The sequence below is a fragment of the Ambystoma mexicanum genome, chromosome 3p (genome assembly GCF_040938575.1).
Source record: "Ambystoma mexicanum isolate Mex_15411 chromosome 3p, UKY_AmexF1_1, whole genome shotgun sequence".
Lineage (NCBI taxonomy): Eukaryota > Metazoa > Chordata > Amphibia > Caudata > Ambystomatidae > Ambystoma > Ambystoma mexicanum.
The window spans coordinates 1264405251-1264432530 of NC_090925.1; the positions used below are offsets into that span (position 1 = coordinate 1264405251).

The 27280-nt window shown below is 47.0% G+C and overlaps 1 protein-coding gene across 1 annotated transcript in view; it reads left to right on the forward strand.

The window, feature by feature from the left end:
- The window catches only part of TOB2 (transducer of ERBB2, 2), a 45456-nt gene extending 20065 nt beyond the window's left edge, over nt 1-25391 (forward strand). Inside the window, exon 2 of the mRNA XM_069652757.1 lies at nt 24255-25391. Coding sequence (XP_069508858.1) covers nt 24316-25257 — 942 coding nt within the window. The 5' untranslated portion in view covers nt 24255-24315 and the 3' untranslated portion in view covers nt 25258-25391. The remainder of the gene's footprint in view (nt 1-24254) is intronic.
- The last annotated feature ends 1889 nt before the right edge of the window (nt 25392-27280 follow it).

Genomic DNA, 27280 nt, shown 5'->3' on the forward strand with positions numbered 1-27280 from the left:
ATAATAACCTAGTGTTAAAGTATAACGGAACTAATGATCATAGGCAGTTCCGTTGCTGTTAGTTTAGTTAGAGAGCAAATTCTCCTTCAGGCTTGGGTCTGACCACATTATTCTTGTTACAAAATAAGATTCTAGGAGAAACCTTAGATCAGTCATTGTCCATGACACACCATGTCTCTAGCGTAATCTCTGCCCCAGCATATTACATCAAATTTCTATATCGCCTCGTATCGCTCATCACACAGGCAAACTCGAATAATTGCCAGAGCCAGTCTTGTGGCAAAAATAGACTATTGTGGCAGTCTATTATTAGGTCTAAAAAAAAAAAATGAAACCGCCCAAAGATTACAGATAATGCAGAACAGGGCGGTCAGAGTGGTTTTAGGGCCGACTCGAAGAGACCATGTAACAGGCGAGGCGTTCACTTCATGCACGAGTATAGTATTCTGACAATTACCTTCAAATGTAGACAGAGCATCCTGCCATCCTATCTGCAGAATGTCATTAATGAGAAAGTGTGGCAGACAACTGAGATCTGGGCAGAATCTTCTGAAAACTCCTAGGAGTAGAACCTCAAAGGCAGAGAACTGAGCCTTCCAGTTCATGTCCACAACTCTGGAATCCGCTTCCACTCTTTAAGACTCCAAAGCCCACTGCAGATGTTTAAGAAGGATCTGAAAGCGTTCCTCTTTGCTTGAATTTGTGACCCCACAGCTAGTAAACCTATGGTGACAGCACCATTACAATACAAAGTACAAAATATGTAACCTGTATGTAACAATGTCAACGCCTTCATGCCCGAGGGTCTACAGCATGCTGTACAAGTACTGTGAAGTAAAAGTAAACCACTCACTGCTGCTGGGTTGTAGGAGATTGTTCCTTTTGCCTGGCATCATTTGTGCCATAAAGAGACAAGATTTATTGAAGAATGGTTGTTTGCCGTCTATAATATTGCAGGCAGTGAGTTGGTGTGCTCTAGTGTAGGGACAAAAGCTTTAGTTCATGTGTACTGGGTTTTATTTTCGGCCTGTGACATCTTGCAGGGTCAAAGAGCCTTGCGTTTATCTTTGCATAGTTCAGATGTCGGGAACTATAAAGAGCTGGATCACTGTTATGTAGATGGATGCCTTCTGGCTTCCAACGGCTGCATGGACCTGCTAAACGTTAACAACTCTTGAGGGAGGGGAGATCAGTGGCCATGCCATAAAGGCACATATGATTTTTTGACATGAGGGTAAATTATGTCGGGGGTGAGGATTATTCATTATGTATTACCCCAGACGTCAAATGTCTGAATCATGTGTAGTGTTGTATAAGCCTGAGTTTTATATTTTTTGTTTAAATCGAAGTGGACGTTTCTCTGAAGAGCATGCACTGTAGGGCTGCTGTGACAGGGCTTTGAGGGTTTCTGTGTACAGGTTGAACGGTGGCCTGGCTGCCGCAGTGGAGCCTTGTTGCCCAGTAGGTATATGTATGGAGGCGGTGGCTTGACGCCGGATGTCGTTGGGCTGAAGCTGTTGACCTGTAACATGGAGACTTCTTGTAATGAGCTGGAAATGGAACGACTCACTGGGTACAAAGATGCCCATTCTATAGAGGGGCAGCGCAGGTAAAGTGTTATCTGTTCTTGAGGGTGTCTGATCATGGAGGTATCGGGGCAGGCGAGCTGGAGGGTGGGTTGGCTCGTTGGTTGGACATAATGGGTTGTTCTCCATTTCATGGTTTACAAGTCTATAAAATTGTTTTAAATACTGCAACTTAGTCCTATTTTCTTTACTTTTATGGACCCTTGATACATTTCAGCACACTTCGAATTGTAAAGGGCAGCAGTCATCCCCTTGTCTTACGAAACGTCCTTTGTTTTTTGGGGGGAGCGTCTATGGCATGCTGCAGCCATTTATATGGGCCATGGTGTCACTATTGTCCTGGTACTTAAAGTTAGGGACCCGTTTTCTGCAGACGTGGCATTAACTTACCACGCCCAGAGAACGTGTGGTGTTTGTCTTTAATCGCTGGTGGGAGTCAGGCCAGCTGTGTTGAGCGCAAACATGTACCTTGGCCCCTTCCCTCCGAGGATTTTTGGTTGGCGATGCCAGTGGCATAAGTTAAAGCTGTCGAGTTGTTTGTTGCACAGTTCTCACAGCCATGGGCAGTGTACACACTGCAAGGCTAAACAAGCATTGACAAAGCAAATAGTTTAGATTTTTGTGTGGGCTAGGCATTTATTTGCCTGCCACTTCTTCGAAATAAGATGGCAACATCTGGTCAATGGTATTGTCGCCTGCCCATAAAACGGTGCTTGAATGTCTAGTAGCTTGTATACAGACCAAAACTGTTGGGTTTTGTCAATTTTTTTTTAACAGAACTTAATAGCAACGGATAGTGACAATCATTTATTACTGGAATTAATCAACCCAGTAGCACATTTGCAGCTGCAAATAAGCTATGAACTCATGCGCAAACTACTTGGTGGTAGCACTGATCAGCCAAAGTTGGAACTTGCTCTGGGTGGGCTTTTTTGAGTGGCAAGTAGTTGGTCGGTATGTCCATTGTGAGTAGCATAGCTATAGGCAGTGGTACACTCGCACAGGGTCCACTATGAGCTATGCCCATTGTTTGCTTCTACTAATGAAACATTAACACATTTGCTAACTTGCCCTGTTACTATGGTTTTCAGGAGAGTATATTTGAAACCATTATTTGCAGCGCTGGTAATGCATGGCACAAAGGTAGCTATGCAACTTTTAATGTGCCGAGTTGATAGGCAAATTGTTTTCACCTGTACGTTATGTTCATCAAGCCTGGCTATTAAGACGGACCTATTTGGAGGGTTTTTAATAAGAGGCTGCGAAGTGATATTGGATAAAGATGTAATATTTCTGATTAGTGTTCTAGGATTTGCTCCGTTTATTTTACTGCTCTATATGCCTTTATTTTTTTAACATGCCTAATTTATTGCATTTCTCTCGTATAAATTGCTAAATTGATATGCTAAAGGTTCTATGCCGAATAAAGTTAAAATGAATGGGGCATGGGCAGTGCGTGGGCAAATAACAAACGAGTGTATTGCTCTTTTCTCTGTATCGGTTTGCAATTCACTACTTTGCATGTGTGACAGCAAATAATCTTTGAATTGCAGTTCTGGGTCTCTTGCTCTGCCCACTATTGTGTACTTGACAAAGTGTCATTTCAACCAAAACCAGCATTTTAGTGTACACGACAGGCAGCAAGATGGACGGAGACTGAGCAAGGGTGATTTTGAAACTTGCACATTCAAAAGGCTGTACTAAATGCTGGCAGGCAGAGGTAGACTGAGGAACGATTTATAACCAATAGGCGGATAGGGGCTGGTGAAGTGCTTGCATTCCGAATTCACCACTTAGTATGATCCTGGGGAAATCATGTTCGTGTGTAGTTAGTATTTTAAGTTTGTGGGGGTCACGATATCAAAATGTGCAAAATATTAAGATTGCTTGCAATATGGCCCTTATGTAATTTAGAAAGTTTGCCAATGTGTGCAGACTGCACACTATCAAGTAAGCATAGACATTGTCAAATATATCTGCCCACCATGTTGGATGTAGTTTTGCACGGTATAGTCTGCAAACCATGCCTTGCAAAAGTAACTATGTAGAGCAATGTGTCGTTTTTAATCCTGGGAAGACACTGTTGAAATACAACTTGTTTTTTTTTTTTGTAAAGAAAAAAAAATTGTGCAGCAAAACAATATGTATTGGTGAACCTGAGTTGGTAATCATCACAAAATGATTAAATGATTAGTAAATTAAGACTACTTAACAATGTGTAGTGTGACCAGTGCGCTATGCTCTAGTTAAATAATTCAATGTACATCACAACAATGTTTGTTCATTAAGACAGGATTTGTAAATGGTTCTTTTTAATAGGTATCCAAATAGCCAACGCACTTTTCGACCTGGCATCACAGGTCTTCAGGGCTAAGGGAGCCCAATAATCATTGAATCAAATACATACATTAAAACACAGTGATTCATACATTACATGGATATATTCACATTTAACGATTGTTGTATAAGTGAATTTAAACACATCGACGAACCAGTGTGGATTTAAGAGGTTGGAGAAAACAAAACACATGACCACTACCATGCTCAATCACAATGTCTAAATAGACCAAGATCGGCACTTCCACCAATTAGTGCTTATTCAGTTGTATAATCATTTGCCTATCCGCTGAGAGTAGTGTGTATGCGTCCACCACCACAGCCCAAGCGTGAACTGTTATGGTGATCCCATATTCCAATTATAAAGTACGGTCCCAAAAATGGGGACATGCGGTCCAATTTCTTGGGTTACGATGATTTTCATTTCTTGGCAGTCCTCCAAACTACAAATTGCAATGAACTGTTGCCAAAAGATGCATGCCTCAGTACAAATCTAAAAAATCGTATCTCCCACTACGGAAGGCGAAGTGTGCACTCATCGACATTACCTTTAAAGAGAATCATGCCTTGTCAAGCCACCTGTACGCTGCAACAAAATAAACAAAACATGACGTTCCATTGTGTTCGATAACAAAATGCATTGTTCCTTGCACCATTTTTTCCAAAACTCACTCGTTAATTAACATACACTTCCCCACAAAGAAATAACACAATTGCCAGAGGGCCCCACTTTACAAAAGCATTACGAACAAGTCGCGTTAATTCCAACACCTGCTTTTCAGGCGCAATGTTGCGTTACAGGTGCAAGCACCGCCGTTCCACTGAGGCTCCTATATTTATGCTTAATATGGTGTGTGTGTGTATATATATATATATATATATATCTCGAATACCTCTGGAAGCTTGGAAATGGGTACACGCTTTTGCACAATATTGCATCAAGGATAGACCTAGCAGAAAATAGTCCATCCACCCAATGGACGGAAGTCCATACATGTCTTTTCCTAATGGAACAGTTTGCAAACCCAAACTTTAAAAAGCTTAAAATAGTGAGGGATAATTGGTCCTTGATTGTATCCAGTTTTTTTTTTCTTTCGCTGAATGGTAACACCCATTCTCCAGCATGGGGTCTGGCATGGATTCACATGCTCATGAATATTCCCCGTCGTCAGGCTGGGAATCCTCGGTAAAGAAAAAACCAGTATCAGTTTTGTTTCTGATCTGTCTTTCGTAGTAATAACCAATCACTGGTCTCTGCGTCATACTGACCACAGCCAATGACTGCCCTCTACCTAAGCACCGCCTCTGGCAGCCATCTTCAGATTTTTACCGCACGTTCATGTGTTGGGATCCTCGTGCTATTGCTCTCGAGCGTTAGTGCTATTTTTTTCGCGCTTTTTACAAAAACTTCGATTCTTTCGGTCAAAAGAGCCTCAAGCTCCACCGATCCTACATCCGATCAACGGGGACCCGTGTCGGATTCATCTGTGCCCCTCAAGGGTGAAGATTTCGTCGAGCTACACTTCGGAGGACTCCAGAAGCTTCTCAGGCCCTGTCTCGGAGATGGCCCAGGAGAAGGGAAGCTCGACGCCCGGAAAGCTGTTCAGGGTCTGCCCTGGATGCCAGCTGCAGAACGTCTTCAAGGAGGACGAACACTCTTTCTGCCTTTACTGCCTTCATGAGGACAAGACGCACGTGGAGAAGGACTGTGCGTTTTGCGGCAACATGTCGGAACGGACCATGAAGGACCGCCATCAACGTCTCGCCAACTGGCTGGAGGGTAAGAGCCCGTCTGGCGAGAAGAAGAAGAAATCCGAGCGGTCTTCTAAGACCTTTGAGGGCGCCCCGGCGACGGGGGCCCAACATAAGGCCAAGCACCGCGAGTCCGCTGGCACCGGGAGCGCCGAACGGTCGGGCTCTGCGGGCGCCAGGCAGGGCGCACCCTCCCCGGCACCATCAACCACGAGCCAACGCTCTGGGTCGGGTAAGAGGAAGGCCGAGCACCCGGCGAAGCTCCTGGAGAGGCCCCGGTCGAGCTCTAAGGCAGAGGAGGAGCGTGGCAGTGCCCCCTCCCTCAAGGATAAGGCGGTGAGCGCACCTAAGGTGGTGAAGGCCTTGATCCATCCGACCAAGCCCTCTATCGAAACGGTCGCGGCGGCCCTGGCTCAGCCTGTGGTGGCTGCACCAGTGGTGGCGACCTCAGGGCCCAGAATCTCCCTGCCTCCTCGGAGGGAGTCTTCCTTTGTGCCCATCGATAGGACCCCCGTGAAACCCTCCGTGGGGAAGAAGAAGGGGGGGCAGGGCGTCGTCGTAGAGTCGGCCTCAACCTCAGAAGAGGAACTGATCGAGGTCTTAAGCCACGGCCTAGGCGTGGAAGAAGGCCAGCCCGTCGGAATGGACCCCGACGCAGGTGACGACGACGACATCGTCGAGGATACCGACGGGGCCCCTGCTCGCCCGTCGGATTCCCCTCTGCCAGCGCCGCAAGACAACTCGGCGGCCATTTTGTTGGCCATACAGTCCTTATGCTCCGAGATAAGGACGAGGCTACCGTTACCGACGGAGGAACCTCTCCCGTCGGGGGATCCAGAACCGGGACCTTCTGGTGTTCCCCCTACCAAGAAAAGAAGGATCCATCCACCACCTCCTTTTCAACCGTCGCGCCCCTTCCAGCCCTCCTCCCCGTCCACCCGAGGGGATGATACGGGGACTGACACGGCAGCGACGGGTACGGACGACGAGGCATACGACGAGGATTTTCCGTCGTCGCCTCCCACCAGGGCCTCTCCGCCCGACGAGATCGGATCTTTCCACTCCATGATCTCCAGGGCTTCCGAGCTTTTCCAACTCTGCCCTGAGGAGAAGAAAAAGGAAGGCTTCCTTTATCAGCGGCGCGAGGCCAAGAGGAAGACGGTCCTCGCAGTGCCTCTGTTGGACGACATTTGGGATGAGGGCCTTTCCCTCCTCAAGAACCCTTCCACGACGCCAGCTAGAAGAGACCGGTACGAGAAAAAGTACCGGGTCCCGGACACGGCCCCCCTATGCCTCCGGGCGCAGCCTACCCCGGACTCCGTCGTCTCCGCGGCAGCCAGGAAGAAAGCGGGGGGGGGTGCGGCCTCCACATCGACTTCCCCGCCGGACGGCGAGGGAAAGAAATTGGATACTATGGGGCGTAGAGTCATCTCGTCGGCAGCGACGACGATTAAAGCGGCCAACGCCTTGGCTATCGTGGCCCGCTACGACAGGGAGCTCTGGTACAAGATGGCTCCTCTGCTGGATTTTCTGCCGGACGACAAGAGGGCGGAGGCCCTTGAGATCCTGCAGGAAGGTGAGGTGGCCTCGGACCACGCCATCACCGTGGCGACGGACATCGCCGACACTGGATTCCGCCAGCTGGGCAACGGTGTTTGCCTTCGACGTCGTGGATGGCTCAAAGCTACGGACTTCCGGCAGGACGTCCAGACCAGAGTCCTGGACATGCCCTTCGACGGGAACAACCTGTTTGGGAAGACAGTGGACGATTCCCTTCAGGCCATCAAGGCGGATACTGAGACGGCCCGGGCCCTTGGAGTCCTGCAACGACGGACGCCCTTTCGGAGCAGCGGGGGCAAGGGCGCCTCCAAAGGTTCCGGCGGCGGTTTCGCTTCCTACCGTCAAGCGGCCCGCTCGTCGTCGCAAGAGGCCTACAGAGGACGAGGCAAGTCTAGCGGACCCCGCCGTCGTCGCCAAGGAGGTCAAGGCGGCAAGGCCGCGTCCAAGCAGGATTGAACCGGCCTTGGGGTCGGGCCCCCACCGAAGCACCCCGGTGGGAGGCCGGCTGGCGGGCTTCGTCAGCGTGTGGGAGTCCATCTCCACCGACCGTTGGGTGCTGGACGCCCTGGCCCGGGGCCACGCGCTCGAGTTTCAAAGAAGGTGCCCGCGCGTCCCCCCCGTGGCCAGGAAAGAACTTCACGTCCCTCAACTTCTCCTGGAGGTAAAGGCGATGCTCAGAAAGGGCGCCATCGAACTCGTCCCAAAGAGGCTTCGGGGCTCCGGAGTCTACTCGAGATACTTCCTCGTGAAGAAGAAGACTGGAGGATGGCGCCCCATCCTGGACCTGCGACGTCTGAACAAGTTCATCAAGGCGCAGAAGTTCCGGATGGTCACCCTCCAGCACGTCCTGGGTTAGCTGGAGGAAGAAGACTTCCTATCGTCATTGGATTTGGAGGATGCCTACTTCCACATTCCCATCCTAAAGGGGCACCGCAAATTCCTCAGATTCGTGGTCCAAGGGCGTCATTACCAGTTCAAAGCCCTTCCCTTCGGACTACGGTCGGCACCCAGGGTATTCACCAAGTGCCTTGCACCGGTGGCGGCGCAGCTGCGCCGCAAGGGGATCCACGTCTACCCCTACCTGGACGACTGGCTCATCCGCGCCAAGACGAGGGAGCTCGCCGTGGTCCACACGGCAAGGACCGTCCAACTCCTCACGGACCTGGGATTCTCCGTGAACTACGCCAAATCCCACCTGGTGCCCGTGCAAGTCGCACTGTTTCTGGGAGCGAGGCTCGACAGTGTCCCTTCTGGCCTCCCCGTCGGAGGAGAGGACCAGGACCATCTTGGGCAAGGTGCAACGGATGTTGGTGGCCGACGCGGCCAAAGTGAGGTCCATCAAGTCCCTCCTCGGGATGATGTCTTCCTGCATCTACCTCATTCCCATGTGCAGGCTCCGGATGCGCCCGTTGCAAGAATTCCTGGATGCGCGCTGGATCCAGACGACGGGCAGCTTCGAGGAAAGGATCAAGCTCGACGAGAGTTTCCGACGAGCGATACGGTGGTGGGGCACCCGCGCGCATCTGACGGCGGGCATGGACTTCCAGACCCCAGCCCACCAGGAGACTGTGACCACGGATGCCTCCCTGGAAGGGTGGGGAGCGCACACCGAAAATCTGCACGCAAGGGGACTCTGGCTCCCGACGGAGAAGTCCCTACATATCAACGTCCTGGAGCTCCGTGCAGTGTTTTGGGCCCTCAGGTCCTTCCGTCCCTCAAGGGCAAGGTGGTGAGGATCTTCACCGACAACACCACCACCATGTTTTACATCAGGAAACAGGGCGGAACCAGGTCCCCAGCGCTGTCCAAGGAGGCGCAGGACCTGTGGCATTGGGCCGTCGCCCAAGGGATTTTTCTGGTGCCGTTTCATCTGGCAGGGATAAAAAACACCATCGCCGACTCACTCAGCAGGGAGCTGCGCTCGTGCCACGAGTGGGAACTACGGCAGGATCTGGTGGATCGCCTCTTCCGACGGTGGGGCACACCCCAGATCGACCTGTTCGCGACGGCGACGAACGCCAAGTGCCGGAGGTTCGCCAGCAGGTTTCCCCAGACGAGGAGCATGGGCGATGCTTTCTCGTTCCCCTGGGAGGGCCTGTTCCTCTACGCGTTCCCTCCCTTGCCTCTGCTAATCCGGCTCGTCAACCAGCTCAAGAGGTCACGGTGCAGGATGATCCTCGTCGCACCTGCGTGGCCGAGGCAGATATGGTTCCCGGACCTTCTGGACTTGTCAGCGTCCCCGCCGATCAAGCTGCCGGCGGACGCGGATCTACTCTCCAGGGAAGGAGGCGCCATCCTCCACCACGACCCGAAGTCGCTGAACTTGCAGGCCTGGCTCCTGCAGCACTAGAGTTTGGAGGATACGACATACCGGCCGATTGCAGAGAGGTTCTTGCAAAGGCCAGGGCGTCCTCGACTCTTAAATGCTATGGACACAAATGGAAGAGGTTCTCTGTCTGGTGCCACGCACAGAAGATTAACCCTCTACGGATTACGGCTCCCCAAGTACTGCCGTACCTGCTGACGCTGGCCAAAGCTGGTCTGGCACATGCGTCCATCAAGATTCATCTTGCTGCGATCTCCCGATACACCAGAACCACGGGCCGGACGTCCTTGTGGTCTCATCGTCTGGTGAAAGAGTTCATGAAGGGACTGTTCAGATCGTTCCCGCCGGTGAAGGCTCCGGCCCCGGCGTGGGAGCTCAACGTGGTGCTGACCAAGCTCATGGGACCTCCGTTCGAGCCTCTGCACTCGGCCCCGTTGAAGTTTCTATCGTGGAAAACAGCTTTTCTTGTGGCCATCACCTCCGCACGACGAGTGGGAGAGATCCAGGCCCTTTCCTGCAAGGCCCCGTACTTGACTTTCCACGACACGAGGGTAGTGCTCAGGACGCACCCCTCCTTCATGCCCAAGGTACCGTCGGACTTCCATCTCAACGAACCCTTGGTGTTACCTGTGTTCTTCCCGTCGCCTTCGTCGCCGGCTGAGAGGACTTTGCACTCGCTGGATGTAGCTAGAGCGCTGAAGTTCTACGTGGACCGCACGAAGGGTTTTCGGAAGACGTCACAACTCTTTGTGAACTTTGGACCTGTCAATCAGGGGAAGGCTCTCTCGAAGGCTTCCATCTCCAGATGGCTCTCCGGCTGTATCATGTGCTGTCACCGGTTGGCAAACCGACCGCTGCCTGGCCGTCCGAGAGCCCATTCCACCAGAGCGATCGCAGCTACCACGGCGTTCCTATCTGGTGTGCCCCTGCTGGACATATGCAGGGCTGCTACGTGGAGGTCGACGCACACCTTCACGAAATTCTACTGCGTCGACCGGGATTCCAGGGAGGAGTCCAGGGTCGGCCAAGCAGTGCTGCGCAACCTGTTCGCCTGAGGTGAGCCTGGTGAGGAGGTAAGATGCTTAATGTTGAGTTGATGTGATGCTTAATGTTGAGCCTTTGCCACCTCCCGTGGTTGTGCATGTGTGTACTGTTATGTATTCTTTATTCATGAGCATGTGAATCCATGCCAGACCCCATGCTGGAGAAGGAACAAGTTACTTACCTGTAACTGTTGTTCTCCAGCATGGGTCTGGCATGGATTCACATGCGAACCCTCCCGCCTACCCCTCTGCGGCTCTTCACTTGGTCATACTGCCACTTCACGTGCTTCCAAATCTGAAGATGGCTGCCAGAGGCGGTGCTTAGGTAGAGGGCAGTCATTGGCTGTGGTCAGTATGACGCAGAGACCAGTGATTGGTTATTACTACGAAAGACAGATCAGAAACGAAACTGATACTGGTTTTTTCTTTACCGAGGATTCCCAGCCTGACGACGGGGAATATTCATGAGCATGTGAATCCATGCCAGACCCATGCTGGAGAACAACAGTTACAGGTAAGTAACTTGTTCCTTGTGTGACCACTTGACCACTTTAGTCTCCTCTGGTTGGTCCTCCAATCTGTAGGTGTTCCCCGGGGATTGATATTTTGCCCTCACGTTTGTCTCCTCTCTGGCTGTATTGGTTGAATCTCAGAATTTCCCTTTGATGTTTGGTGTCTGGCTGGATGCTGAGCAACCTGCAACTGCCAATTGACAAAGCTTGTTTACGGGCTGATTCTTCTGCCATTCTTTCCTTACTTCAACTCCAGCAGCCTCTTTCCAGCCCTGACTGACACTATTTGATCTTTGGTAAACTTGTCCATTCTGGAAGTTGATTAAAAACCTGGCTTTTCTTTGCTAATGCTTAAGTTGGCACTCAGTTCCAATGACTGCAAAATGTCATTGGTCATCTGGGGTCTACCTGGCACCATGATAACAGTAAATGGCTGTCGTTGTAAATGTAAAAAATATGGCACTTCCTACATGGAAGTATACACATGGAGCTGGGCACACAATATTGATGGTTAACCTGTTGGGCTGGGGAAGTCTATGCCAACACGTCTGATCTAGTGGCTGTAACACCTATAGGATATGTTCATCTCATCTCCCAAGCAAACAGCGTTGCCGCATTTTTGTATTTTATTGTGAATTGCTAAGGCGCTTGTACATCGCAGTAAATTGTATTAAAGTGCTCACAGGGCAACTGAGAGGGGATGGGGGGGGGGCAATATACAATGAGAGGCGTTCCTACTGGGCCATGTGAGAATTCGGAGCGTGCAAGTGCCGAGAGAGGGGAAAGTGCTAGCGAGTAAGTTGCAGGATAAGTGACTGGACGAGATCCTTTGGAGACGACTACCAATAAAAGTTCAGGCCTTTGATGGGTCAGGCCATTGGGGGCAAGTGCTGGGCATGGTCGGAGGCTGAAAGTAACTGGGGTTGTGAGGCCAAGACCCAGGTGGATACAAGGGCCCCGGTCACCAATCTCAGCGGCTGTGGGGATTTAGCAAGGGACTGGGAGGTGAAAAGGAAAGTCTTTAGATCTGTCTAAAGAGGAAGGGAGTGGGGGGCTGTTCAAAAAAAGAGCCAGCCGAGGAAAGTGATTGTCCACCAGCTTGCTGTTTGTCTAATTGCTTGACGTGCAGAGAGTTGGTGCTGGAGGAACGTTCAGATCTATAGGGAGTGTATTTAGTGGGAACCAGTTTTAAATAGTGTGGTCCCTGGCCCCAGACTGCCTTATGGGTGATGCAGAGGGTTTTGAATGTAATCCTTGCAGCAGCCAGTAGCCAGTGGAGGTTTTTAGGGCTGGGGAGATGCAGTCCCTGGGCTTGAGGACAAAGATAAGTCTTGCCCTATTCTGGATTAGCTGCAGGGACGTAGAGAGGAAGAGGGTAGATTAAGCAAGAGGCTATTTCAGTAGCAAGCCTAGAGAGTACCAGAGCTCTAGAGACATTGAGCTTCTGGGGAAAAGTGGGGAAAAGGGATTCCTTTTGAGGGGAAGTTGAAAGTGGGCCTTCTTAGCAAGGTCCTGGATGTGATGAAGGGAGAAAATGACTCCAAGGCTTTAGGCTACAGATTAAGGGGGAGAACCCATATTGTGGGGGAAGAGAGGAATCGGGAGTCCCAATGGGAAGGATCTGTCTTGCTGGCATTGAGACAGATCACTGGAGGCAGTCGGGAATGATGGAGAAGGTGAGCATCAGAGGGAAGTTAGAGTTGTCATCTGCATAACACTGGAGTTGAGGAGTAGGTGGAAATTGGGTGTGCATGCGGGGCAAGCTGGGTGTAGAGCCAGGGGGAGAGGTTGGAGCCCGGGGGGGGGGGGGGGATGCTTCTGGTGTAGATAATCGTGGGAGAGGAGAAAGAGCCCAGGATAACCTGGGAGGGATGGTCCATAAGGAAGGTCAGCCAGTCCAGTACCTGCTCTGAGATACCTAAGGTATTGTGGAGCTGTTTTATGAGGCTGGGGTGATTAACCGTGTCACATGCAGAGAAGAGATCAGTATAACAAGAATGGCAGGAGAGTTATAATCAAGAGGTGCAAACGGTTCTTCATGGGTGTTCAGAAGAGTCGTTTCCTTGCCTCTGGATGCTCGGAATCCAAATTGATGGTTTGTGTAGGCAATCAACAAGCGATGTATGCTGGTTGGGGGAAGACTAGCTTCTCCATGAGTTTCGAAGGAAGGGGGTGATGGAGATGAGGCGGTAGTTAGCCGGACAGGTCTGCAGATGGTTAAGAAGAGTGCTTGAGGGAAGAGGGGAAAGGCACTGTAGCAAGAGTGATTGTAGAAATCAGCACGTGCTGGAGCAAGAGAGCCAGCCAAGGTGGGTTTTGTGCTGCGATGCTTGAGCCAAAACTGGTTGCTTGAGCATGATATCCAACACCTGGAAGGGGAGGTTAAGCATTTGTGTGCCCATAACTATGTAGTTTACGTTTTGGTTATGGGGTTGATTGATCGGATAAAGAAAACAAATGTCGTGACATTCCAGATTATAATTTAACTGGTGAACGTTGTATCGGATCCATACATTTAATTGTATATGCCAGCCATGTTGTCCTGCTGCATGGTGCTTAGGTTGGTATCACATGTTTGCTTGAATACTGGGGAAAATCTGATGTGGATGGGTCAGGTGTAATCGTGAGCATTCTCCTGTATTTTAAATTGCTTACCATATGGTGAAGGGACTAGGCAATGAAGTTATTCCAGCAGGTGTTAAAATTATTGCAGACCTCCTGAGGGAAGTTCGGTGAATGGATAAGCACTGCTTCATCGGCATGTGGAGCCAAGCACATGGGGCAAATCCTTGGTAACTCCAAATAACTTTCCAAGTGCTGTTCTATTATTTCAACCAATGTATAGTTTTGAGTCCTAATGTTGGTGAGCAACACGAATCTTACCTAAAGTTTTTTCAAGAAATCCTCCTGCCTGTGGGCATGTCAGGTCGAGGTCTGTGCAAATTTGCATTTTACTGGATACTGCTGGGCAATGAAATTCGGACAAGTCATTGAATGTGGATGGTGGCTGACATCTCCAGTCCTGGTCTCTCCTCTTGCTCAATGAGGAGCTCAGTAAAGTACAACGCAGTTCTATTTGAGGAAGCATAGGTCAACAAGAGTCTGGTCATTTCTACACGTGAATGGAACACTAGTAGCATTTAACACTTGGCCGGGAGGATAGCTCGTGGCAACACATTTGGTCTTGGAAGCTAGACAAAGTAGAGTTTCTCGGAATACTTCTTTATCTGCTTTTGCTTTCTGACTTTACATTTAACTTCTTCTTTGAAGTTCTTGTGGCTGCATGTCGTTTAGTCACTGGCGTTGTCGCTACATCTGTTCCTGTGACCCCATTGATGATGGTTGCAGTCCCTTTACAGACTCATTTCAATGTTGCTGGTGCCACTACATAACTCCGACATGCATTACTTGGGCTCTATGCTGCAGAATAGAGAAATTCTACATAATGAACTGCAATTCTAACTTCCACATAAGGTGCACATTTTAACCATATGACCAACGCGCTTAAAATGTCTTCTAGAGGTGTCCTCATGCGCACTCAAATTATCGCACTGATTCTAGATGGCGTGGTATGGAGCTAACCATGATCTTGTAGTTGATATGAAGGAGCTAAATGGGTCCCAGCTATTTCGAATCCTAAAAGGACAGACATGCCTGGAGCATTTTTTTTTTCCCCCTCCTATTTTTCAAATGTGTACTTTTTTTTTGGGTGTCGTGGCACATGCTATACAGTCTACCCTATTTAGTTTTGTCGAAGGCCTCAGTTCCTGAGATTGAGCCAGTCGAATATTTTGCAGTGTCTCGCAGCTCCTCGCATGCCTTTTCATTCTCTAAATTATCAGTTATCGCGGGTTAATGGATCTGGATAAATCTAGCTTGGACTAGAGCAGTTAATCCCATATCTGCTAAATTCATGTAAGTTTACGATCAGATTGTATGATCTCCTTGTGGTGCTTTGTAGTGTCGTGTAAAATTTCTCAAAGACTTTGCTTTGATGGATGGGGTCTGACTGCCTTTCCCTCCATGTCTGCAATGCTCCCTTCTATCTGTACACTAACAATTGTTGCTATTTTCAAGGCATGCTTCAGACCTAAAAGCTGTTTCTCTGCCTTACTTTTAATGGAGAATATGAAGATTAGATCGTCTTTTGCTCTCGGATTTCTCAACAATCGTGGTCATTTGTATTTGTAAAACAAACCGGAAGACTCTCAACAGTTATTTAGCTCATGGACCGCTTTTGGATGAATGGTTAAATCTTCCTAAACTTTGTGGGATTGATGCGGGAGTTGCAGTCCGAATTATGCTTCTCCCATGGCAGTAATCGCCCTACCCAATATTGATAGACTAGTTGTAACCTTATTCGAATGGTGTTTCATAAGGAAAATCCAATTGCGGTTGTTGAAGTTTCGTGACGTCGGGCGCCTGTCAGGAACTTCCCTTTTTTCTTTTTCCAATAGATGCATCTAATCAAACCAATAATTAATCATACATTTTATGTCTCAACTCCCAGCAAAAACGACGTTGCTGCTGTGATTTACAAACTTACTGATTGAGTGAAACCATGCAGGGTGTCTCTCCTAAAGTGGACCCATGCATATGCCACCGCAGTGTTGTAGTAAGCCAAGTCTCAGAGTTCTCCATAGTCCACCAGGAGATGGGGATATACTTAAGGCACTAATGTCTCTTCAGCTTATTGGATTTTATTTTGTGTGCAAGTTGAAGGTTTTGAATTCTTCCACTTGCTGATCAAATTGTTTTTCTCTAGCATCGGTAATCAGTCCGCCTCATATGTATCTAGTTTGTGTTTCCGTTCAATGCCCAAAATGGAGGATGTCAAACTTTTGTGTGGAATTCTAGAGTGAAGCGCATATTTAGGTATATTGCCTGGAGGGAGTTTATGATGAGTCTCAAGGGCATCTACTTGGAATGTTAAAAACACAGCCTATAAGATTAGAACACTTGGAGGCTTTCTTCAGGAAAGAAGGCTGTACACACAAGTGCTCTTTTGGAGTGAGATAATTGCAGGTTTAAATATCCCTGATATTGGTAGCTATTGGATGTACCGAAGAGAGCTTAAATATTAAAAGGAAATGCAAATAACTAGATGGGAGGGCGGGGGGGCCGGTGGAGGGGAGAGGAACTATCTTTTTTTTTAATTTTGTTTAATTTCCATGCTCCTTGTGGTCAACCTGCTGAAGGTGTTTAACTAAGCACAAATGTATTTTAGACTTGGTAACAATGGTTTTTCTTGTTGCAAAGTATTCGAAGGGTTTTTAAGAAAAATGTATTGTACAGAATTGGTGCTTGATGTGTTTTGTTCACTTTTGTCTGATGCTTGTCAAAAGCTTATTTCAAACCACATGCACAATACATTTATTTCCAATTTTTTTCAAAAAATTCTGGATAATGGCCTTGGAGTGAAATACTTCATTGTGACTTTCTTATAAACACTCCACGGAAACAGCACGTGTCATCACTACTACAAACGTTGTTCACCTGGCCTTGACCTCTGCTTCTTTAGAAATGTTCAGCTCCTCGCTCTCCAGGACCTTGGGTTTTGCAAGTCTGCTCTAACCTGGATGGCAACCTACCTCAAAACCTGCTCCTTAATCTCTTGCAACCCTCTGACCCAAATCTCTCCCTCACCCTGCTGTCACCCAAGTATCAGTCCTTGACATTTGACCTTCACCATCTTTTTGACCACAATGGCTTTCACAATAGCTCCTTTGCTGACCACTCCCATTTCTCTAACTCATTCACCCCGGCCATCATACAACGTATTACCGTCTGCAATCCAACTAGATGGCTGAACTCTTCAAAAACGTATTTTCCTGATTTATAATGCCACCGTTATTGCCCTAGGCCCCCACCCTGCGCCCCACCCTCCCTCCCTCCTTCCCACCTAATGTTCTCACTCCATCCCCTGTGACTTGCACTCTTGGCATCCTCTTTGATATCAACAGGTCATCACTACTGCTGTCTCTGTATTGACCTGCTCAACATTCAAAAAATGTTTCATATTTGACTTGCAAATTGGAAAACTGTTTGTGCTTGATCTATTCCTCCCTCTAGCCAAACTCCTCAGATTGGCTGCCCCCCCCCCGCCCAACCCCTTTCTACCTACAGAATCCATGTGTAATGGCTCTCCATGCGGAACAGATACATTATCTTGCTCTTGAGTACTTGGCTGGCTGCATTTTATGCCTGTTCTTATGCACCCAACTTTACTTCCCATGCACCACTTTGACCTTCTTACTTCCCTGCTCTCTGCCCCAGTGCAACCAGCAGACCGGCACAAATCCGGCCCCAACTGTGGATCTCTTCAAAGCTCTGCTGAAATTTCACCTACTTGCCCAAGGGGGCGCTTCCTCCCTACCTGAATTCGTCACTCTATGCAGCGCTGTGTAATTGTGATTTTCTGTATTTGTACAGTACTCCCATAGTTTGAAACATTTGCCACCCTAGATTAATTTTAGTTTTGTAGGTCGTCAGTCTCCCACTTTGTCCACACCCTCACAATCTGCAGGGTTCAATTACAGGCATATTACCACTGTCCCATTTCTGCTCAAAATCTTGGCTAAAGTTGCCTATACACAAATCCAGCAATTCCTGGAAGAAGAAAAGATCTTGGGCAAAAGGTCATCTGGATTACGCCCAGGCCACGGGACAGAATCTGCACTACTCAATCTCAAAATACAATTTGGTGACCAGTTAGACTAAGGCAAACTGGCACTTCTCCTTTTGCTAGATCCGTTGGCTGCATTTGATCTAGTCAACCATGATATTCTTGGTAAGCAACTAATAAACACAGCCCACTTCTCCCCGCAAGCAACAGCATGGATTGCGTCCTTTCTCAAGGGAAGACGCAGTCTTTTCAGACTCTGCCTCTCCTACGACCATACACTGTGGAGTCCCACAAGGTTTTTTTACTGCACCAACCATGTACAACATAGTCACCCTTCCACTCTTCAATGACTTGGATCATTGTGACATAGCTTACACAAACTATGCCGACGACACACAAGTCCTACTCCTCCTAACTGGAATCTATGAACAAGTCGCTGCAACCCTGATCAATATCTACACAGCCATCCAAATGTGTATGGCAGCCAACAGGGACTGTCTCAATGGAGATAAAACTGAGATCCTTATGGTAGGCCCCAAAGAAACACTCAAACTCTTCCCCAATACAACACCTTCAACATTGATAATACCACCGTCTCCCCAGCAGTGAAAACACTAGGGAGTGTACCTCGACGACTCCTTGTCACGCCTGGTCAGTGCCATAGCTGCCTCCGCTGACCACACCACAAGTCATTAATGCAGTCAAACCTTTCCTATCAGATTGCCTATCAGTTGCCAGAGCCACAGTCTGCACCAAGCTTGACTACTTGCTCTCTTCCTGGGCACCTCTGCCAAAAAACTTAAGCTCCGCTCCAAGTTACACAACAATGCCCTCAGAGCAGCACAGAGTATTCCATTTCCCAGGCAGGGAAAGAAGCTCACTGGCTGCTGGTTAAAGAATGCTTTCTCTTGAAAACCTTGGCCATTACACACATGCCTCTCACTCAAACCCCCCCCCCCCCCACCCCCCCGCCTTCCCTCACTGCCACCCACCCCCTTCTCCTATCTTTCGGATTTTTCCGCAGCGCGTCATCTAAACCCACGAGATCCCATCACACTAACCAAATCTATGTCCCATCCTTCAAAACTTCCAAAGCAGGAGACTGCAGCTTTCAACACTTGGCACCAAAAAACTGGAATGCCCTCTCCACTGCACTCAGAAATGAAAAATCCTATACAGTTTTCCGCAAAATGAACAGTTTGGATTTCAGCAACTAATCATGTCACGTCGCTGCTATATGCAACATTGTCTCAAGCCAGTCAGGATTTTCTTCTGTAACCTATGTAATGTATCCTGTCAATATTGTTTGCCCTGCTGCTCTTCCTATATAAGTCTGTACTAAGCAACTATTCTGTAACAGTGCCACGATGCCCCAGGGCCACTGTGCACTATGTACATTTAAATGTCAGTCTTAGCTAATTTCCTTGAATAACGGTCTGTGTATTAAGTTAATGAAATGTACTAAAAATGGCAATTTCCTCTGGCTGAACGGCACCGCTCCCCCCCCCCCCCCCCCCCCTTCATGGATTACCTTCTAGTGGGAGTCTTCAACCTTTGGCTCGGCAGATCTTTTGATCTATAACTCCAATTGGGGCCCCAACAGCAGTGTTAATGGTAAGGGAGCATAGAAATTGTCTAAAACATGTGGCTTTTCAGACCCCTTGCATATAGTATCTTGTGAGGAGCGATGCCACCCATGCATCACTTGGGCGAGGGGTGCACCTATCCTATTTTAGATCAATTTGTTTGCTACTCACTGATGCCCAATATCTTATGTTGGGAAGCTAGTTCCCTCCTGGCCTGACGTATATAGTGTTAGTAATACAACTCTGGGCCCCTACCTGTAAGTGGACACATCGGTTCTGCCCTGCCAGGTTCTATTGCAGAACCTGTACCCGGGCTGCAGAACATGGATACGTGGGGAATGTGTACGTTCGTCCCATATGAAATACTAATTTGGCCTAGTATAGTATTGTCCTGTAAGTACTCTTGCGACTGTACCTATATTTCTAAATGAGTTTGCTCTGCCATCTCTGCAGGTATAAACATCCAGTATCCAATCAAAGCAGTCTGCAGTATTGCCTTGTCCCTGTATTGCGCTGGAAAAAGAACTGACTGATCATGCAGCAGAATGAACTTCAACTGGGCCCAAACATCAGGAGGTTATTGATCATTTTGGGATCCGAACTTTGGGTTGCTCAAAAATATTAAAAGCTCATCCACATATAGATGCCCTATCTTGTTTCAACGAAAAACACCTGCTTGTGGATCAGATTGCAAACACTAAAGAGTAGCTGGGTCAAGAGGCAACCCTGCCTGATACTCCATGGTAACTGAACGGGGGTGGTGGTGGGGTGGGGGCAGGGCTCCATTGACCTGGTTGTGGCCCTGCTAAACTAAGTGTCAAAGCCATTCCTAATGCTGGTTTTCCCCAAATAACCCGTAGATACGGCCAGTGCAGGCAATGAAAGGAATGTTCTTTATCGATCTTTATCACTGTTAAAGCACCTCGTATTGTTGCTGCTCTGTCCTAGTGTTATGTTTGTCCTGGTGGCATGCCTGTGATAAACCTACACTGTTATGTATGTCGCACATCTGAAATCGTGCTTGTCTGGTGGCTAGTAAGGATTTGCTTGATTTAACTTTTGAGTGCGTACATTGAGGCATAACAGTGTGGGAATGACTCCAATCGAGTGTGGCTAATCTGGCCCATCCGCTAATCTGGCCATGTACACAAACACTTGTGTGCTAATTTTCTCTAGCTGTTCTGAGCCTTGAATATATACTCAAGACATCCCAGTCCAAACTCTTAATGTTCAATTGCTCGTAAGTGCAGTGTTCTGTAGTATTTTACAAGCCCCACTGTACTCATGAGCTCCCTCCATAACCCTGCATCCTAACACCAAATCTTGCACATCACAGCCCGTTTCTCTTTTCCAACCAGGTAAACGTGTCCTACGTTGTTTTGTAGGCTGACCATTTTACCACAGTTGGCCCTTCTTGCTGTGTCACTGGCCATATTAAATATTTATCTGCAATAGTTTCCTGTATATTTCTGTAAAGCAGCACATGGTTCGGTGGTCAACACGCTCTTTTAGCTAAGAGTAACTGACCAAGCTTGAGTTTCTGCTTTAAACAAACATCTTGACAGTGAACTCCTTTTGCAACGAAAAAACGAGGCAATTAAAAAGGCAAAAAAGACGAAACTGTTAAACTCAGAGGAAGATGCTCACACAAAGGGCACCTGTGTTTTCCATCACCCAGTTCCTCAACAACACCTTAACAGGGTGTTCAATACATCCAGTGCACATGGGCCACCAGTGCTGCCCCCTGGCCCCTGGACGGATATTGGTAAACTCTGGGCCTCCAGCATCTGTATCCCCAACATTAAATTGGAAGTGACCGGTTCTTCTGCCAAGCTAAGTCACTAACTGGGACTACCCACGAACAGTGTCCTCCCATGCCACCTCAGTAGCAGAGATCTTAACATTTCACCCATGCTTGAGATTCTACATCAGACGGGTGGGGTGTAACACTTACACTAGCCATTGGCTTGTGATAAAAATTGCTCTTGGCAAATCAAGTGCTGGATGTATAGAATGGAGGTGGAGTGACTTACCAATACCTGGAACACTATATGCTGCACAGATTAGCCCTGTTCTGGCTATGAGCCACACCACTGTTGTCACTTGGTATTCTCAATAAATGTGGCAGTCTAGCCCAACTCCAGTAAAGTACAGGAATTCCTAAGAGCAGAAATAAATGGCTCAGAAGCTGTGGCATACCCATCGGAGGAAATGATGCATTTTGCCTGACGATAGTTATCAATTTTCTGCAAAAGATCACAATAGGGCTTAATTGGTGAGCATAGTGGCATTGTGCATCTTTGTATCATATGCAAGACGCCATATGAGAACAAGTGTGTCTAAGCAATCCATGTTCTGAGGCTAAAGGGGACTAGCGGTGTATAGTGGTGGTATCCAAATAGGTTGTCTAGTCATATTGAAAGAACAATGAGTGATCTTACAAGGTTGACCCCGCTCAAGCGCCTCACTACAGAGAACCGTCACAATACAAGGGTGGGAAAACAATTCCACACAACTCGGGCTAGAGGGCAGTGGATTAACTGGACACAAGGGACATTACATGTCCAATTGCTCGAAGTTCACAAAGCTCTAGAGTTTTCAAAGCAATTCTCGACCATACCATCCCAATGTTCTACATATACTAGCAATGCTGTCACACCTGCTAATCTGCTTTGTAGCTTAGTCCCCAGCGCCACCCAACTACTCAGTTGGTTAGTCATTGGCCTGGGTTGAGGTTCAGAGAATTTTGTAGTTATAAAAGCAAGCGTAGGTAACGTCCTTAATGGCACAACAATTCAATTTACCAAGAAGATGGCCTGTGGGAATTTATAGCATGAGGCAAGTTGTTAAAAATCCCACATGATGGACCTGGCCAAGGCAAAAGTAGATGAATCAATTGCAGTAAGGTTCTTGGGGTTAATAACAGAACTACATTTCCATTTATACTTCTTTCACAGTGGTTGAATGTGGACAAACTAACAGCATATGTATTGCATCATGAAAGTGGTTGCATGAGAACATACTAAACGCGATGTATTTTATTGCGTCACAAAATTGGGGGCAACTCTTGCTTTAGTTATTCAAGATGGGCTCACAACGTATCGGCGGAGGAACCCAATTACTTCATGTGTTAAGAAAGGAAACTTACTTTGTAGGGAAATTAAGTAGGCTCGACTTATTCAGAAATTCAAGGGTTGAAGCAATGCTGTGAAACGATCATATATTTTTTTTCTCCAGAAACGAGCACATTTGCAACTAAAGAACATTTTGCACTCAGTGGAAAAGCGCAAGCAAACACTTCAATGAATTGGGAGGTAGTGTATGAGTCCATGAGGTACAGCTGCTACTTCCAAGTTTCGAACATTTGCATATTCAGCCAACTGGAATTCTTGGCACCGTTTTCCTGATTGCCCTCTGCTGATGCATGACCCCTCTGTTTACTCTGCGTGGTATTGCCAGCATACATCCACAGTATTTTAAGTACTAATAATCACACCTGTGCTCCAGAGTTGGTAGTTGGGTAGTTTTATACAGGTATTTTTAAAATCCTTTCTAGATTACTTTGTGATGAGGCTTTTCAATCATGAGTTTATGCAACTGCATAATGGGAGGTTCTAAGACTTTATATAAGGAAAATTATGTAAATCTGCAACAGGTTGCTTGTGGCAAGACTTGCGTTACAGTAATGATTTAAATTTGTGCAATGCTTAAGTCTACTACTGCTTGGATAGAAGGTTAGTACTACTAAATTACCGGGACACTGAAGGGAGTGTGTAACCAATTAGCCCTAGAAGGAAAAATGAGCACATACATTTTTTTAGTGCTCTACCCCTGATGCTCATACACAAGCTAGTTTTACCGCATTGATGAGTGAGGCTTTGTGACTTCTAAATCATAGCTAGGCTAACCTTTCTGGTGGCCTTTCTGAATGTGAATTTGTCCTAGATGACCTCCAAAGCACTGTCACTTAGACATAATTGGACCCCACATTAAGCAAATGGCGGTTTCAAAATCTTTACTCGCTGTATCCTTCCCAGTATGTGGCAGACTTATTTCAGCTTTGGTAAGCATGCGCTTAATCTAGGGCTCTGAGTCTCCAATTTTATCTTGCTCCTAGCATGCACATTTCTTATCGAACATTAACAGTCATTACATTTTTAGACCTTTTACATAACAGGAATACGCAATTCTGTATCAATTGTGGTTACAGCCAGCACATGCTTTTGATTTAGTCAACTGCATGGCGGATAAATCCTAGGTTTTCCTCCTATTTTATTTCCCCCTCAATTGGACTGGTTGTCAGGCTGATGTAGTGTCTTCTGAACCTATTGGCTGATTTTTGAAAACCTTTACTGCAGGAATTGTTCTCAAACCGGGGAATAGAAGGTGGCTACCCTTTAAAAACGGTAGGTTCTTTAGTGCCCTTTCTTGCGCTCATACTTGCTCCCCGTCACCCAGCTTGCACAAGTTCCCACTGCACCCAGAGACTGGGTCTACTCAACAGCCAATTGGTCTGCAAGGACTTGTTTGCTTGGCCAAACAAGGAGAATGGGCAGTCAGAGTGGGGATTGATTCACCTTGTAAATTGTTATTTTAGTTGTAAAATAATGAAGTCATCTATGTCTACTGCTTATTTTGAGGGGGACAATTTCGTTCTATGAGTTAAAAGGTTAACTGAAGCTTGTCGAAAAAAAGTATAGTACTTTTGTGATTACTTTTTTCCTTCTTTTTTTTTAGTATGGTTTGAGTGGGGCTGGTAATTGTTATGCAGGCAGATTAGTCTGCTTATATAAATAGGTTATAAAAGTTTCTGTATCAAAGCAAAATGTATAACGCGATTTTTTCACATATTATATAATGGTTTGGAAAAATGTGCGTTTGTAAACTTGACTTTTGTTCTAAACTTCTTTTTTTTTTTATGTTGTAGGATTGTTTGGAACCAAACCTTTTTTTATACACTGCCCTGATTCGTTGCTGTGAAGGAGAGTATGCATTTGGAGATAAAAGTTGCTCTAAATTTTATAATTTCATACCTGTACAACAAGCTGCCACGCCGGCGTGCTGACCTGTTTGGTGAAGAGTTGGAGAGGCTTTTGAAGACAAAGTACGACGGGCATTGGTACCCTGAGAAGCCCCTGAAAGGCTCTGGCTACCGCTGTGTGCACATTGGAGAGACTGTGGACCCAGTGGTTGAGCAGGCTGCACGCCGCAGTGGGCTGGATATTGATGATGTGCGAGCCAACGTACCCGAGGAGCTGAGTGTCTGGATTGACCCTTTTGAGGTGTCCTACCAGATTGGTGAGAAAGGAGCAGTTAAGGTGCTGTACCTGGATGAGCTGGATAATAGCCTAGAGTTGGACAAGGAGATCAAAAGCAGCTTCAATCCTGAGGCACAGGCCTTCATACCCATTACCAGCCAAGATAATTCTCTCTCCAACTCTCCATCACCCTCCTTTGGCCAGTCGCCCAGCCCCACATTCATACCTCGCTCTTCCCAACCAATTACCTTCACCACTGCCACTTTCGCTGCCACCAAATTTGGTTCCACCAAAATGAAGAAGGGTGGGCAAAGGGTGGCCCGCTCACCCACCAGCAGCCTGCCCAAGCACAAGGGTCTTTCGCTGTCCATGCACTCTCTGAACTTTGCTGGCAGCAACACAAACCAACCACCACAGTCTCAGCTCTCGCCCAACGCCAAGGAGTTTGTCTACAATGGTGCTGGTGGTCTCTTTTATGAGGGGGGAGAGGTGGGGCAGGGCCCAACTTCCTTCAGCAGCACCTTTGACATGGCACAGGTTCTGGCTGGAGGAAACGCTGGTGGCAGTGGCCTCTTCATGGAGAAATCGCAGTTTGTCGAAGGGCTGAACTTCAACCTGAACACCATGCAGTATCCAGGCCAGCCCTTTCAACCTGTGGTGTTGGCTAACTGAGAAACCAGTTCTTCTGTTTTTCTACATTTTCTTTTTTTTTTTTTGTGACGATACGTTAAAAGGAGAATCTATAAATATAGCTACTGGAAGATAAAATTATTACAAACCAGATTATTTTTTTTACTCTACTCTACTTTGCTGTAGATCACCTGTGAAGCAAATCTTTACGTAGAATATTTAATAGAGCAAGACAAACAGGTGGCAAGTTTTGTTTTTGCCATTTCCCCAACATCAGAAGTGGGGAGGATTTGAAACGAGTGTTGCCTTTATATATACATAAAATATATATATATTTTTTTTGTACCTCTTGGGCTCTGCCCTCCATTAAGACTTTGGTTGGCTGGAAAAGGACTGCTTCTGGAATCTGAAAACAGATTGTGCCTGTTTGGACTCTGCCATCCTGCCCCAGCTAGTGGGTGGCATATGCCCTGTGAATGTTGGTGAAGAAGGAAATGAGAGGAGAAAATTCGGATTACTCTGTATTAACCAGTGTACCTGGGCCAGGTCTAGAATCATTTTGTAAGGTTTCCTTTAAACCAAGTGACGACTTGTGGCCCTTGCCCGCTCCCCCCTGTCTCCCCAATTTATGGGGAAAAGATTACATTTGTGTGCTTTCCAGGCCACCTACTTTGAGTCCCAATAAACATTTTTATGCTTTGTCGCACAATTGGTCTGCTTCTGTAGGCCATTTCTCAGTGTAAACGGATAAGTGCAGCAACTTATCTGATCTAATCCTTTTTTTAATATCAGGCTTCTCTCGAATACCCTGTTTCAGTGTTTTTGTACTAAAGTTAGTTTCTTATGCCATTTTCCTTTTTTAATGCAGATCTTGCACCCTAATAAATAACTATACATGACCGTGATTTGTTCACAATCCTTTTATTGAACTTTTTAAAGGGTCCTCTCTGGCTGTTTCCTCCTACCCAAATGTCCAGAATTTGTACTACTCTCGCTGCTTTCACATCTGCATAATACATTTTCAATTTTTCTAAGTCTAGACTAAGCCCAGATTGTTGGGTGGTGAGAAGCAATTTTGGTCAGATGGTTGTACTGCATGATTTGGAGCATAAAATGCTGGTGACCTAGCATGTGCGTTGCACACTAGGACCAGAAACCTTGGAATGAAGGTGCCTACATTTTAGGGCATTTTCAAAATATTTACTGGAAGTGTGATGGTTTTTTTTTGTTTCTAGTCTTTGAAGGTTTCCATGCTAATTCATGGAGGGTTTAACAGTGCAGCAACTGTGCTTGCTTGGTCAGGTTTCCCAAACGTAGATAAGCTGCAATGGTAACAACGCTCTATTTGATGCATTTAATTAATGGAGCATTATCAACCTAAAATGGTCTCGGATAGTGGGTCTACTGGGCTCATTGGGAGTTTCACGGGTGCCTTATTTGATCCATGCTTTTGTTGTCCTGTAGGAATTGCTAAGCCGAAGGAACAGATTGTGGGGTCCCAAGGGCGTTTTGTAATGTAAACACTGGTCATAAAAGAAATTGTAGGAAATGAGTGAAATGGCAGGATGTCTGTATCCCTTAACAGTATTGTGATCTGGTCCCTATCCACATTTGATTCTTGCCCTCTCACACATTGTCTAATTGCTGGGAGGTATTGCACTTTGATGTGTGTGGAGTGCCTGAGCTTTTCTGTACAATAGTTTTCTGTGGGTGGGTGTTATAAGCTGACATTGCTGGGCCATCAACATGGTTGGTTGGGGGCTCCTTCTACGATAACAGTATTTCATTGCACGCGCCACCCCCCTAGCACATGAACCTTGCCCCATCTTGAAGTAAGTTGCTGATGTTTTGTTCCTTTCACAAAAGCACTTGTTTTGCTTATCCTAAAAAGGGCCCTGATCATATCATCTACTTTTTGACTGTACTTAGTAGGTTTTGTCTTAATGCTGGTGCACCAATTAAAAAGTTGAGATGGCACATTGGCAACACAATTGCCATTGCTGTTGCAGCTGCTTTCTGAATCGTGTCTGAACATTTGACGAATTTATTTTGCTTGCAGTATTCC